At 54.6% G+C, this 14,647-nt stretch overlaps 1 protein-coding gene across 1 annotated transcript in view; it reads left to right on the forward strand.

The window, feature by feature from the left end:
• PLXND1 (plexin D1) overlaps positions 1-14,647 on the forward strand; it is a 52,232-nt gene extending 37,585 nt beyond the window's left edge. The window contains exons 21-36 of the mRNA XM_032648817.1: positions 4,471-4,578; positions 4,658-4,770; positions 5,664-5,768; positions 6,307-6,437; positions 6,842-7,040; positions 7,690-7,836; positions 7,981-8,137; positions 8,585-8,688; positions 8,771-8,834; positions 9,524-9,558; positions 9,791-9,895; positions 10,407-10,570; positions 11,668-11,815; positions 12,897-13,037; positions 13,188-13,262; positions 13,518-14,647. Of these exons, the coding sequence (XP_032504708.1) occupies positions 4,471-4,578; positions 4,658-4,770; positions 5,664-5,768; positions 6,307-6,437; positions 6,842-7,040; positions 7,690-7,836; positions 7,981-8,137; positions 8,585-8,688; positions 8,771-8,834; positions 9,524-9,558; positions 9,791-9,895; positions 10,407-10,570; positions 11,668-11,815; positions 12,897-13,037; positions 13,188-13,262; positions 13,518-13,634 (1,913 nt within the window). The 3' untranslated portion in view covers positions 13,635-14,647. The remainder of the gene's footprint in view (positions 1-4,470; positions 4,579-4,657; positions 4,771-5,663; positions 5,769-6,306; positions 6,438-6,841; positions 7,041-7,689; positions 7,837-7,980; positions 8,138-8,584; positions 8,689-8,770; positions 8,835-9,523; positions 9,559-9,790; positions 9,896-10,406; positions 10,571-11,667; positions 11,816-12,896; positions 13,038-13,187; positions 13,263-13,517) is intronic.

A 14,647-nucleotide genomic window follows, 5' to 3' on the forward strand; every position in this document is an offset into this window, starting at 1 on the left:
TTCTCCAGTCAGTAGGGCCTGCTGAAGGTACTTATAAGAGGGCTGTTCAGGAAGATTAACCTTCCTCTTAGGTAGGCTATACCACTATTAAAATAATGGTTATGAAAGTAATGTATTCAATGTAGCATGGAAATTGAAGCCCTCATACACTGTTGGTGGGAATTTAAATGGTGCCATTGCCGTGGCAAACTCTCCGGCAGCTCCTCGACACGTTAAATAAAGTTACCGTGTGACCCAGCAGTCCCCGTCCTGGGTATCTGCCCGAGAGAGATGAAAACATATGTCCACACAAGCACCTGTGCATGAATGTTCATAGCAGCATTATTCATCACCAAAAGTGACAACAGCCCAGATGTCTGTCAGCTGATGAATGGATAAAGAAAGTATGGTTTATCCATACTATGGGATAGTATTAAGCCATAAACGAATATATATATTTTATACATCTCATTGTATGATATATATATAGATAGATAGATAGATTATATCTCAGAAAGGCGTTATAAGTACTGCTTTGTAATTTTTTAGAAGTTCTGACACGTGGTACAGCATGGATGCCCCTTGAGGATGTCATGATAAGTGAAAGATGCCAGACATAAAAGATCACATAGTTTGATTCCGTTTATATGAAATGTCCAGAATAGGCAAATCGATAAAGACAGAAAGCAAATTAGTGGTTGCCAGGGACAGGGGGAGAGTGGATGGGGACTGACTGCTTGTGGTTATGGGTCTTCAAGGGGCAGGGAAAGTGTGCTAAAATTAGATAGTGGTGATGGTTACACAACCCTGTGAATATACTAAAAGCCGTTCAATTGTATGCTTTACATGGATAGACTATATGGCATGTGCATTATATCTCAATAAAACTGTTTTTAAAAAAGTAATATATTCAATGTAGAAAATGTAGGGAAAACTGGGATAGAATATATAACATAAAAATATTATACATATTTTTTGGCTGCGTTGGGTCTTCGTTGCTGTGCACGGGCTTTCTCTAGTTGCAGTGAGCGGGGCCTACTCTTCGTTGCGGTGCACGGGCTTCTCATTGCGGTGGCTTCTCTTGTTTCGGAGCACGGGCTCTAGGCACGCAGGCTTCAGTAGTTGTGGCATGCAGGGTCAGTAGTTGTGGCTTGTGGGCTCTAGAGCTCAGGCTCAGTAGTTATGGCACACGGGCTTAGTAGCTCGGCGGCACGTGGGATCTTTCCCTACCAGAGCACGAACCCGTGTCACCTGCATTGGCAGGCGGATTCTTAAGCACTGTGCCACCAGGGAAGCCCCATGTATATTTTATGCATCTCGTTATATGAGATATATAGAGATGTGTTACATCCCAGAAAGGGGTTATAATATAATACTGCTTTGTAATCTTTTTAAAGTTTCTTATTTCACAAGTAATACCTTGTCGTTGTAGAAAGAACTGAAAATGCTAAATAGCAGAAGGAGAACAGAAATCACCCATAATTCTCTCATCTAGAGAAATCCACTGTTTACCACTATTTTATTTTTTTTCACTCAAGTAATTTTTTAAATTAATTTTTATTTTATATTATAGTTGATTTACATTGTTGTGTTAGTTTCAAGTGTACAGCAAAGTGATTTAGTTATACATAAACACATATCCATTCTTTTTCAGATTCTTTTCCCATATAGGTTATTAGAGTGTTGAGTGCAGTACCGTGTGCTATACAATAGGTCCTTGTTGGTTATCTGTTTTATATAGTCGTGTGTGTATGTTAATCCCAAACTCCTAATTTATCCCTCCTCCCACCTTCCCCCTTTGGTAACTGTAAGTTTGTTTTCAAAGCCTGTGAGTCTGTTTGTTTTGTAAATAAGTTCAATTGTATCATTTTTTTTTAGATTCCACATATAAGTGATATCATGATATTTATCTTTCTCTGTCTGATGTCCTTCACTTAGTATGATCATCTCTAGGTCCATCCATGTTGTTGCAGGTGGCATCATTTCATTATTTTTTATGGCTGAGTAATATTCCATGGCATATATGTACCACATTTTCTTTGTCCACTCCTCTGTTGATGGACATTTTGGTTGCTCCCATGTCTTGGCTATTGTAAATAGTGCTGCAGTGAACATTGGGGTGCATGTATCTTTTTGAATCATGGTTTTCTCTGGATATATGCCTGGGAGTGGGATTGCTGGGTTATATGGTAATTCTGTTTTTAGTTTTTTAAGGAACTTCCGTACTGTTCTCCATAGTGGCTGTATCACTTTACATTCCCACCAACAGTGCAAGAGGGTTCCCTTTTCTCCACACCCTCTCCAGCATTTATTGTTTGTAGACTTTTTGATGATGGCCATTCTGATCAGTGTGAGGTGATACCTCATTGTAGTTCTGAGTTGCACTTATAATTAGCAGTGTTGAGCATCTTTTCATGTGCTTTTTGGCCATCTGTTTGTCTTCCCTAAAGAAATGTCTGTTTAGATTTTCCACCCATTTTTTGATTGGGTTGTTTGTTTTTTGATATTGAGCTACATGAGCTGTTTGTATATTTTATAGATTAATCCCTTGTCGGTCACTTCATTTGCAAATATTTTCTCCCATTCTGTGGGTTGTGTTTCTGTTTTGTTTATGGTCTTTTGGGTTTTTGTTTTTGCTGTGCAAAAGCTTTTAAGTTTAATTAGGTCCTGTTTGTTTTTCTTTTTATTTTCATTACTCTAGGAGGTGGATCACAAAAGATAATGCTGTGATTTATGTCAGAGTGTTCTGCTTGTTTTCCTTTAAGAGTTTTAGTTTCCAGCCTAACATTAGATCTGTAATCCATTTTGAGTTTATTTTTGTGTATGGTGTTACAGAGTGTTCTAGTTTTTCTTTTACATGTAGCTCTCCAGTTTTTCCAGCACCAGTTATTGAAGAGACCGTCTTTTCTCCACTGTATAGTCTTGCCTCCTTTGTCATAGATTGATCATAGGTGCGTGGGTTTATCTCTGGGCTTTTTATCCTGTTCCATTTATCTGTATTTCTGTTTTTGTGCCAGTACCATACTGTTTTGATTACTGTAGCTTTGTAGTATAGTCTGAAGTCAGGGAGCCTGATTCCTCCAGCTCCATCTTTGTTTCTCAGGATTGTTTTGGCTATTCAGGGGTCTTTTGTGTTTCCATACAAATTGTAAAAATTTTTTGTTCTAGTTCTGTGAAAAATGCCATCAGTAATTTAATAGGGATTGCATTGAATCTGTAGATTGCCTTGGGTAGTATAGTTATTTTCACAATATTGATTCTTCCAGTCCCAGAACATGGTATATTTTCCATCTGTTTGTGTTATCTTCAATATCTTTTATCAGCGTCTGATAGGTTTCAGGGTATAGGTCTTTATCCTCCCTAGGTAGGTTTATTCCTAGGTATTTTATTCTTTTCTATGCAATGGTGAGTGGGCTTGTTTCCTTGATTTCTCTTTCGGATCTTTCATTGTTATTGTATAGGAATGCAAGAGATTTCTGTGTATTAATTTTGTATCCTGCTACTTTACCAAATTCATTGATGAGCTCTAGTAGTTTTCTGGCAGCATCTTTAGGATTTTCTATGTATAGTATCATGCCCTTTGCAAACAGTGACAGTTTTACTACTTCTTTTCCAATTTGGATTCCTTTTATTTCCCTTTCTTCTCTGATTGCTGCAGCTAGGACTTCCAAAACTGTGTTGAATAATAGTGGCGAGAGTGGACATCCTCGTCTTCTTTCTGATCTTAGAGGAAATGCTTTCAGTTTTTCACCATTGAGAATGATGTTTGCTGTGGGTTTGTCATATATGGCCTTTAGTATGTTGAGGTGGGTTCCCTCTATGCCCACTTTCTGGAGAGTTTTTATCATAAATGGGTGTTGAATTTTGTCAGAAGCTTTTTCTGCGTCTATTGAGATGATCATATGGTTTTTATTTCTCAATTTGTTAATATGGTGTATCACACTGATATTTTTTGCAGATATTGAAAAATCCTTGCATCATTGGGATAAATCCCACTTGAGCATGGTGTATGATCCTTTTAATGTGTTGCTGGATTCGGTTTGTAGTATTTTGTTGAGGATTTTTGCGTCTATGTTCATCAGTGATACTGGCCTGTAATTTTCTTTTTTTGTAGTATCTTTGCCTGGTTTTGGTATCAGGGTGATGGTGGCCTCATAGAATGAGTTTGAGAGTGTTCTTTCCTCTGCAGTTTTTGGAATAGTTTCAGAAGGGTAGGTGTTTATCACTATTTTAAACAAACACACATTTCTTATTATAAGAATGGGACATGGAGCCTTATCTTCCTGACCGTTTCCCAAGCCCTTGGCCCTGTAGTTTTCAACCCACTGGGGAGGAGAGGACCATGAGCTGAGGCTCCTGCCCCAAGGAGCTGGAGCTGAGGGATGCAGGCAGGACCTCTCGCTTCAGGCCCAGGCCCTGCACAGGGCAGGTACCGACAAATGCTCCCCAAAGGGCTTTCATTGGCCTGACCCGCCTCTCTGCTGCCCACAGCCCTGTTTGTCTTCTGCACCAAGAGCCGCCGTGCTGAGCGCTACTGGCAGAAGACACTGCTGCAGATGGAGGAGATGGAATCCCAGATCCGAGAGGAAATCCGTAAAGGTAGTGGGTGGCGACCATGCGAGACCTTGGGCCTCGGCTTCACCATCTGATCCACTCACAGCCACTGCCTGTTTACCAGGCTTTGCTGAGCTGCAGACAGACATGACGGATCTCACCAAGGAGCTGAACCGCAGCCAGGGCATCCCCTTCCTGGAGTACAAGCACTTTGTGACCCGCACCTTCTTCCCTAAGGTCAGTTCGGGCCCCTGCCGGCTACTTCAGGAGCTCCTCGACCCCTCCCTGGGCCCTGAGAACCTAGAGGGCACTTCTGTGCTGATGGAAGAACTTGACAAGTGCAGCCTGGGCCCCTTGAGCAGTACGAAACCTGCACGCCTGCCTGTGGCAGCCTGGGCCCCTGCCCTGGCCTGCCGAGGGAGAGGGCCCAGTTTCCCCCACTTTCCTTCTCTGCCCACTGATGTTTTAATTGTCCATACAGAAGCTGGCTGCCAGGCCCACTTTTCTCCTGGGGTGCTGGGCATGACTCCCCTCTCAGGGGGTGAGTAGAGGCACCAGTTCACTGCCAGCCCCTCTCCTTTCTGAGCCCCTTCCCAGGGAGGCTTCTCTGGGTCTCCACATCTCCTCCTTCTGTCCACTGGACTCTGTCCCATCCCTTCCATGCCTTCTTGTGCTGTTCCAGGGGCCGCTGCCTTGTCCCCACCTTCCCTGGCCTGTCAGGAGTGTTTATGCCAGTGGCCAGCAGCCTCCGCGGGCCCTGTCCACACTGTTCTCCATGCAGCAGCCACAGACGGCCCATACTGTGGTCCCTGCAGGCATTTCTGCCTCAGTTTCCCTCATTCTGCACGGAGCTGCTGTGGCTTCCCCTTCAGCCTCGTGCACTTGAGCTTTGCCACACCTGGGCTCATGCTGCTTCTGCTCCTTTTCCTTCAGGAAGCCCCCGAGGACTCCCCTCCCCTCTCCTCTGCAGTCCTATGGCACCTGGGTGTGGCCCACTGCCTCTTCTTCCTTTGTAAAGTGGGCTTTGGCATTTGTCGAGTGGCCCCTGCATGCGTCAGGGGAAGGTGCAGCCCTGCCGAGATGCTGGGGGTCTGCGGCCCTGCTGAAGGGCTGGGGGTCTGCCTCCACAGTGCTCCTCCCTCTATGAAGAGCGTTACGTCCTGCCCTCCCAGACCCTCAATTCCCCGGGCAGCTCCCTGGTGCAGGAGACCCACCCACTGCTGGGAGAGTGGAAGGTGAGTAGCCCTCCACCCGTACACACACACACACACACTGGGCTGCCTCAGGGCAACCCCATCTCTCTCTGGGCCCCACTTTCCAGCTCATCTGACCCATTGATCCTAATCATGGGAAGTTGGGAGGAACCTGCCATTGTATGGTAGTGAGCCCTCCATCACAGGAGGTATTCAAGGGGCCATTCAGGGTGTTCTGCGTGCTGACCCCCAGGCCAGGTAGAGATGGGAGAGGATTGGGTCCCCCTGGACATCCCACTCCCCCTGCTGCTTAGAGAATGGAAAGTGAGAGGGTCCCCCCGACACACACACAGGGATACTAGGTTGCCTTCTGGCACCCTTGCCTGAGCCTCACTTTTCAATTCAACTGAGCCACTCTTCCCATTCACAGGGAGGTAGGAGGTGTCTACCACTAAAGGTAATGAGCTCCCCCTCCCAGGAAGCATTTGAGGAGCCATTCAGGGCATCCTAAGTGCTGACTCCTAGGCCAGGCAGAGACACTGGACCTCTGTGGACACCCCCTCACTGAATGCTTCTGCAGATCCCCGAGAGCTGCCGGCCCAACATGGAAGAGGGCATCAGCCTGTTCTCCTCGCTGCTCAACAACAAGCACTTCCTCATTGTCTTCGTCCACGCACTGGAGCAACAGAAGGACTTTGCAGTGCGGGACAGGTCAGGCTGCGAGGCTCTGGGGGAGGGCAGGGGCCTGCTGGAGGCCACCCAGCCGGTCCTGGGTCTGCCTGGCTGGATCCAAGCCTGGGCCAGTTTCCAAATCACCATGTCCTTGGGGCAGCTGGCATCTCCCCAGCGTCAGACCCTGGGTGCTGGGGCGTTGGAGGTCCTGAGACCCCCTTCCCCATTCTTCCCCTTCCTGGTCTGCTTGCCAGGATAGGGCTCGTGGGCATGGCGGTTGCTGTGCGTGGTAGGGAAGGTAGCCCTTTCTCCAGCGAGATTTTCATCACACTCACCCGTCCATCCAGCGACAAGGTAGCAGCAGAACCCACTGCGTGGTCCTCGGAGCCCAGGGCCTTGCAGTGCGGGTGGTGCTGACGCCCCCAGCCCACGCCCACCCACAGGTGCAGCCTGGCCTCCCTGATGACCATTGCGCTCCACGGCAAGCTCGAGTACTATACGGGCATCATGAAGGAGCTGCTGGTGGACCTCATCGACGCCTCGGCTGCCAAGAACCCCAAGCTCATGCTGAGGCGCACGGAGTCCGTGGTTGAGAAGATGCTCACCAACTGGATGTCCATCTGCATGTACAGCTGCCTGAGGGTGAGGGGGCCGGGCCGCTGTGCCGCCACCTAGGCCGATTTCATTTTATTCTCATGCCAGCTCTGCCGAAGGGATTATCAAGTTCTTTGTGCAGATGTGGAATGGGGAGGGCAGAGGGACAGCCCCGTAGGATCCATTATACAGATGGGGAAACTGAGGCTCAGAGAAGGCCTGACTTCCTGCAAGGGCTCAGAGCCAGCCCAGGACAGAACAGAGGCTCTGTCAGTGGCATTGTTTCAGAAGATTGTTTTCTCAGTCCTCATATGCCCCCTGATGTGCCTTTGAGTCCAGCTCTGCCACTTCCCTGCTGGGTGACCCTGAGCAGGTTGCTTGCCCTCTCTGAGTCTCGGCAATGAGAATGACACCCCGTACCTGGAAGGGTTGCTGGCAGGATGAAATGAATGTGGCCACCCACATTAGGCGATGTTCGAGCTTGGAGTCCACAGAGACACCTCTGGGTGGGGGATGGGAGTGAGGCAGCGGCACCAGGATCAAAAGGAGGGTATAAGCAGGCAGCCACGGAGGTATTGGCAGAAGCGGGTAGCGAAGGCATTCCAGGTTGGGGCCGGACTCTGGAGTGTGGGCTGGAGGCCAGGGGCTGGGCCAGGCAGTCTGGCCTCAGCCTCTGACAGGCGCCCACCTTCCGCAGGAGACGGTGGGGGAGCCGTTCTTCCTGCTCCTGTGCGCCATCAAGCAGCAGATCAACAAGGGCTCCATCGACGCCATCACAGGCAAGGCCCGCTACACGCTCAACGAGGAGTGGCTGCTGCGGGAGAACATCGAGGCCAAGCCCCGGGTGAGCCGGGCGGGCGGGCAGGGAGGGGTCCCGCACCCCCAGAGAGTCCCGGCTCCACTGCTGCCCGCCCCCCCCACTCCCCGCAGGCTGTCTCCCCTCCAGGGCTCGGTGGTCGCCCGCTGACCCTCCCCCTCTCTCCTGCAGAATCTGAACGTGTCCTTCCAGGGCTGCGGTATGGACTCGCTGAGCGTGCGGGCCATGGACACAGACACGCTGACGCAGGTGAAGGAGAAGATCCTGGAAGCCTTCTGCAAGAACGTGCCCTACTCCCAGTGGCCGCGTGCCGAGGACGTCGACCTAGGTGGGCAGGGTAGGGCAGGGGCGGCAGGCGTGGGGCTGCTTCAGCAGCGCAGGCCCCTGCCTTGGGCGCACACACTCCCGCCGCTCAGCAGATGTGCGCTAACTGTGGCTCTGGGGACGTGCAGACAGATCAGCTGCCAGGAGCTCTGTGTGGGGCGGGGAGGGGAGACAGGGCCTGCGGTGGGAGGTCGATGCAGGCTGCTGCCAGGGTGGGCGGGAGAGGCCTCCCCAGCAGATCTGAGATCCCAGTGATAGCCCCGAGGATGAGGCCTTTCCAGAGCTCCTGCTCTGCGCCCGGCACCCTCTCCCCTCCCCGTCTCCCAGGTGGGCAAGTAGAGGCTCAGAGACAGGTGTGGGTGCCCCCGGTTCTCTCCCCGTGTGGCCCGCTGGGGGCCTGCCTCCCCGCGGCCCCTGCTCCCAGCCCTGATGCCCTTCCCCCTGCCCGCAGAGTGGTTCGCCTCGAGCACGCAGAGCTACATCCTGCGGGACCTGGACGACACCTCGGTGGTCGAGGATGGCCGCAAGAAGCTCAACACGCTGGCCCACTACAAGGTGGGCCCCGGCTCCACCCACCTCCCACCACTCCCAACCTCCCTGACCTCCGACCTCTGACCTCAGCCTCTCTCCCCCTCAGATCCCTGAAGGTGCCTCCCTGGCCATGAGCCTCACAGACAAGAAGGACAACACCCTGGGCCGAGGTAGTGCTGGTGGACGTGGGGAGGGCCCCTTCTGAGCGGCCCCAGTGGGGAAGCTGAGGCTTCGAGGGACGGGGCTGGGCCCGGCTGAGGCTCCCTGCTGGGGGCGGGGCCGGGCCCCCCTGCCGCAGGGCTGCTTGGCAGGGCTTGTGGCCAGGCCTCTCAGCGCTGGATTCCTGCAGGCAGCAGAGAGAGGCTCCAGGAGGGTGGGATGTGATTCCAAGAGGCCATGTGGACTTTGGCCTGTGTCCCCGCCTCAAACATCCCATCCATACCTTCAGATGCCCCAGGCCTGGGGTCCTAGGCTCCTCTGGGTCTTGGGGTTCCCTCCTGAGGCAAGGAGCAGGCTCTCGGGTCTCTCCCAGTGAGGTCTGGGCTGGGGGTTGAGGGCCGCCACCCTGCCCTACTCGGGGGCCGTGACCGTCTCCCTGCTGCTGCCGTCACCTGGTGGATGTTTCCGTCTGTCAACGCCTCTGTCTTTCTCTGTCTACCTCATTCTCCGCGTGTGTCTCTGGATCTCGCTCTCAGCTCTCTTACTTTGCATTTCTCTCTCTGTGCCTTGTTCTCTCCACATGTCCGTTTCGCTCTGTCCATGGAGCTCAGTTTCTTTCTCCATCTTTTGGTCTCCATTTCTGTTTCTCTCTCTCTCCCCACTCCTCTCTCGTTTATTGTGTGTGTTTTCCCTCTCGCAGTGAAAGACTTGGACACAGAGAAGTATTTCCATTTGGTGAGTGCCCTGCCTCCGGCCCTGGGCGTGCCCGCCCTTCACTGGGTGTCGACTTGGCTTCCTGCCACCCTGGGCCTCTGGGGGCAGTGCTTGCAGGCCCTGGGAAAGGCTGGAGTGGGGAGCGGGAACGGGACCCAGGGTAGCTTGCGTGCACCACAAAGAGAGCCCAGTGCCCACGGGCGGCCGGGGATGGTGCCTGGCGCCAGCACTGACCACTGCCCCGGCCTCCCAGGTGCTGCCCACGGATGAGCTGGCAGAGCCCAAGAAGTCCCACCGGCAGAGCCACCGCAAGAAGGTGCTACCAGAGATCTACCTGACCCGCCTGCTGTCCACCAAGGTGGGCCGGCCCTCATCTGTGTCCTCGCTCCAGTGGGTCAGCTGCGAGCACACACTTGGAGTGAGGGGGACAGCGCTTCCCCTGTGCGGCCAGCCGGGCTCTGGGGCGAGCGGCCGAGGGCTTTGGGTCCCAGCTGAGGAGGGGTTTGCTCCCAGCATGGAGGGTGCCCGATGACAACTTCTCTATCAGCCCGTGTGACACGGAGGGCAGCAGAGGCCCAGCGATGCCCCCAAGGCCACACGGCTGAGAGCTCACACTCCAGCCCGGCAATTCCCTGCTCTATGTCTCAGTCCTTCCAACACCCTTGTGGGGTAGGTTGCACTAACCCGTTTCACAGACAGGAAGACCGAGGCCCAGAGAGGTTAGATGACCAGCCTGATGCCACGTAGCTTCCCCATTCACCCAGCACTGCTCAGTCCCAGCACCACGGGCTCCCCTGAACTGCCAGAGGTGCCTGCTTACCCGCCTCCGTGTGGTCCTGGGCTGACGACGGCCACCTCCATCCATGCAGGGCACGCTGCAGAAGTTTCTGGATGACCTGTTCAAGGCCATTCTGAGTATCCGTGAAGACAAGCCCCCACTGGCTGTCAAGTACTTCTTTGACTTCCTGGAAGAGCAAGCAGAGAAGAGGGGGATCTCAGACCCTGACACCCTACACATCTGGAAGACCAACAGGTGGCGGGCCAGTGTGGTGTGGGTGGGAGGCCAGAGGAGAAGGCTGTGTGGCTTCACTCTATCATTGGGGGCAGCAGTGGTGCGGAGGTTCAGAGCCTGGTCTCTCCGCCCACCGGCCTGGGTTCAATCCCTTATGCCATTCCAAGCTGTGTGACCTTGGGTAAGTGACTTAACCTCTCTGTGCTTTCGTTTCTCCTAGCTATAAAACCAGGGCAGTAAAAGTAACGCACTTTAATTGTAAGAATTAACTAAAGTGAGCATTGTCTAAGTTCTGCCCTTCCCGTCACTCTCCCCCACCCCTCTGCGGTGGCACCGTCAGCTCCGTTTTACAGATGAGTACACTGAGGCCCGTGGACATGTTCCTGCCCCCGATCACATCCCTCCTTTGAGGCACGGTTTAGCTTTTCATGGTTACAAACCCCGACAAGAAGTTGTTGAAAACCTTAGCCTAACCCTCAGAAAAACATGCTGCAGACCTAGAAGTTTCTGTGTAGTTGCAGGGGCTGCTCAGAGCTCTGGTTGGGGTGGGGTGGGGGGTCTGTATGTCCCAGGCTGCCCAGTCACTGGGGAGGAGGGTGTTACCAACCCTCTGGCCCCCTGAGGCTAAGGATCCAGGCCTCTTCCCTCCCTCAGTCTGCCTGGTGACCCAGCTGATGATGGACTTCCCGCAGCCATGCAGGGGCTGGAGGAGGAGCCATGGGCTGCGAGGCAGGGGCAGGGCGGGGGTTCTAATGGGAACCAGGCCTGTCTCGCTGGCTCCAGGCTGCTGCGTGAGAGCAGGCGACTCTGCAGGGGTGGGGCGGGCAGCAAGGGTGAAGTCAGGCCTTGCAGCTCCTGCCGCAGCCCGTGGCCCTCTCCACACAGGAAACCCGGCTCCCAGCCCCTCTGCTGCCCCAGCCGGCCGGGGATGGCCATCAGCCGCATTTGTGGGGGAGCAAACCGAGGTTTCCAGAGGTTCCGTCCTGTGACTAGTCTCCCCTGGCCTCGAGGGGCAAAGCCAGCCTGTCCCAAGCCCCCTCGGCAACCACTGCCTCCGCTGCCCACCCCCGGGTGGGGCGGGGCTCACACCGCTGCCCCTGTCACTCTCTGTCCCACAGCCTTCCTCTCCGGTTCTGGGTGAACATCCTAAAAAACCCACAGTTTGTCTTTGACATCGAGAAGACGGACCACATCGATGCCTGCCTCTCAGTCATCGCACAGGCCTTCATCGACGCCTGTTCCATCTCGGACCTGCAGCTGGGCAAGGTCAGCTGCTCCTGGGCAGGCCACCTGGTGCTGATGGGGACGGAGATCTTTCTGGGAGGGGAACCAAAAGAGCTCAGATCTGGGGGACGTGGGAATGAACGCGGTCATCAGAAGCAGGGGGGACTCCCAGAAACCGCCACCCACAGTCAAACTACGTGGCTGCAGACTGGCTGCAGCTGCCTCAGGTGTGCCCCGCACCAGTTCCCAATGCTGAGGCCGTGGAGCCAGACCGGGAGAAGCCAGAGTGAACGTGGAAAGCCTGTGTGGTCTGGCACACCATCAGAGACCCGTGGGCTCCGGGCGGCAGCCCTGATGGTCAAGAGCCATCCAGTGGGCACTGAGTGAAGGGGTGGGCAGAGGGGGGCACAAGTGACCAAGACCTTTGAATACATGCAGGAGGGAGACCCCTGAGGCATCTTTCTGCAGGGAGAGGACCCAGCTGGCTTTAGCAGGCGCGGAGGAGAGAGATCGGCATTCCAGGCAGAGGGAAGGGCCTGGGCCGGGCAGGGAGGCTGTGAGCGTTAATGAAATGGTAGAGTTAGACCTGCCCCTGCAGGAGGGCGGGTGCCTGGCCCTGTGTTTAGCCCATGACTTTCAGAGAGAGGCCACGAGAGGCAGAAAATGCCGTCACCTCTCACACACTATCTCGGAAAGCAGGACGCCCATGACAGAGAACTGGAACATACTTGGCACGTTTTGCTTTCAGGCGTAGGAAACATGTGGTGGGAGATATTCCACTGAGACAGCAGTCAGGCTTCCAGAAATCTTAGCCACCAAGACCCATATCCCTAAGCAAGGATACAAACAAAACAGCCTGCGTGTCAAAGAGCTGGCACAAGCCCATGCACTTTTCCCCCCAGAAGTCGGTCCCCCCTTGAGGTCATCACCCTGACAGTTCCGTAGAAAAGAGGGCAGGGGTTCCAAGTACAAGGGCAGAGAGGAGAGGGGTGGGGGGGTCCCTGGTCCAAAGCCCGCGGGGCGGGGACGTTCAGTGATGGGCTCGTTTGTGTGGCAGGAGAGACGAGGGCTCATCCAGGAGAACACGAGTCTCTGTCTTAATCCCTCACTCCTCTCTGCCCAGGACTCACCAACCAACAAGCTCCTCTACGCCAAGGAGATTCCCGAGTACCGGAAAATCGTGCAGCGCTACTACAAACAGATCCACGACATGACTCCGCTCAGCGAGCAGGAAATGAACGCGCACCTGGCGGAGGAGTCACGGGTGCGCCGCGGGGACCTTGCCGGGCGGGCCAGGGCGGGACTTGACCGTCAGCGAGGGGCTGTGTTTAAGCAGCGAGTCTTGGCTGGGCCGGGCCTGGTTTTGACCATGGAGTCAGCCTCTCTCCGACTCCCGCCTTGTCTTTCCTCACAGAAATACCAGAATGAGTTCAACACCAACGTGGCCATGACAGAGATTTATAAATACGCCAAGAGGTATCGCCCACAGGTGAGTAGCCCCCAGTGCGAGGCCCCCCTCGGAGCTACGATGCCCCCATGCCAGCCCTGCTCACTGCCACCCGCTCAGGGCAACACACCCAGGGTGAGGGTCCCTCTCCGGCATTCATATGCCCAGGACGTTTCCGCTTTGGGGGTGGCCAGCAGCAGTGGAAATCCAGGCGGTGTGTTCTCCCCCGGGATGTGCAGTGGGACCCGGGGGTCCTGGGCCCGGGCTTTGGCCCAGCTCCCTCCGCTTCCCCCTCAGATCATGAGCGCCCTGGAGGCAAACCCCACAGCCCGGAGGACGCAGCTGCAGCACAAGTTTGAGCAGGTGGTGGCCCTGATGGAGGACAATATCTACGAGTGCTACAGCGAGGCCTGAGCCTGGGGGCCGGCGGGACGGGCGCCCTCCCTCGACTTCGCTTTGTCCCCAGTGCCTCGGACTCCGGCTGGGAAACGACGCAGCACGAGGGGCCTCTCTGAGCCAGCCAGCGGAGCCCCCAGCCCTGGCCCCTTGGGCACCGTCCCCTCCCACCTGCCCCCAGACCCGGCTCTGGGCTGGGGGCTCAAATGCTGCAGCCGTTCCCCGGTAAGGCTCCCACCGTCCACCCAGCACAGCCTGGACGGCACCCCACTTGCTTTGCCCTGCACGGCCCAGTGCTAACGAACCCACCGATGGGCGAAGAGGCCGCCCGGCCCCGAGGTCGCAGCCGGAAACACTACCTCATCCTACCCGGTGGAGGGGAGGCCCCTTGAACCAGCCCTCAGCTGGTTTCCGCTTCAACCACCAAAATGTTGTCCCCATCTCTACTCACCTGCAGAGGACCCTGGCCACACGCCATCCAGCAGTGTCAGGTTTCTGTTCTTGAGCGGCCACTGGCTGAGTGGGCAGCATCCACTGCCCGCGGGAGGCTCTGTGCTGCCCTGGGAGCCGGGCGGGCAGGGGCCAAGGGGACAGGTGCTGGGCGATCCTGGTCTCGAGGCGGGGGAGGGGGCTGAGTTGCACCGAGGCTGTAGCTGGGCTACTTGATCTTGCTGGAAGTGTTTCTAAAGAGAGCACCACTTTTTGTTGTTGTTGTTTTTAAAAAAGCTTTTATATATTAAAAAACTTATCACGCGCCAACTGTGAATAGCTGCCACTAGTGCAGAGGACCCGGGGAGGGGTCCCGAGGGGCTCCCAGCGCAACACTGGAAATGACTGTTCCAGGGGACAGGCAGACCTGGCAGAGACCCCCGCGCCCTGGAACACCGTCCTTTCTGTTCTGCCAGAAGCGGCTGGCTGGGGCTGACCCAGCCAGTGCTGGGACAGGTCGCAGACCTTGGGGCTGGGCTGGAGGGGGAGGCTGGGATGCTCTGGAACCTTCTTTATAATAAAAGTCTGATGGGAAAACCTGC

Source organism: Phocoena sinus, chromosome 11, assembly GCF_008692025.1.
Source record: "Phocoena sinus isolate mPhoSin1 chromosome 11, mPhoSin1.pri, whole genome shotgun sequence".
NCBI lineage: Eukaryota > Metazoa > Chordata > Mammalia > Artiodactyla > Phocoenidae > Phocoena > Phocoena sinus.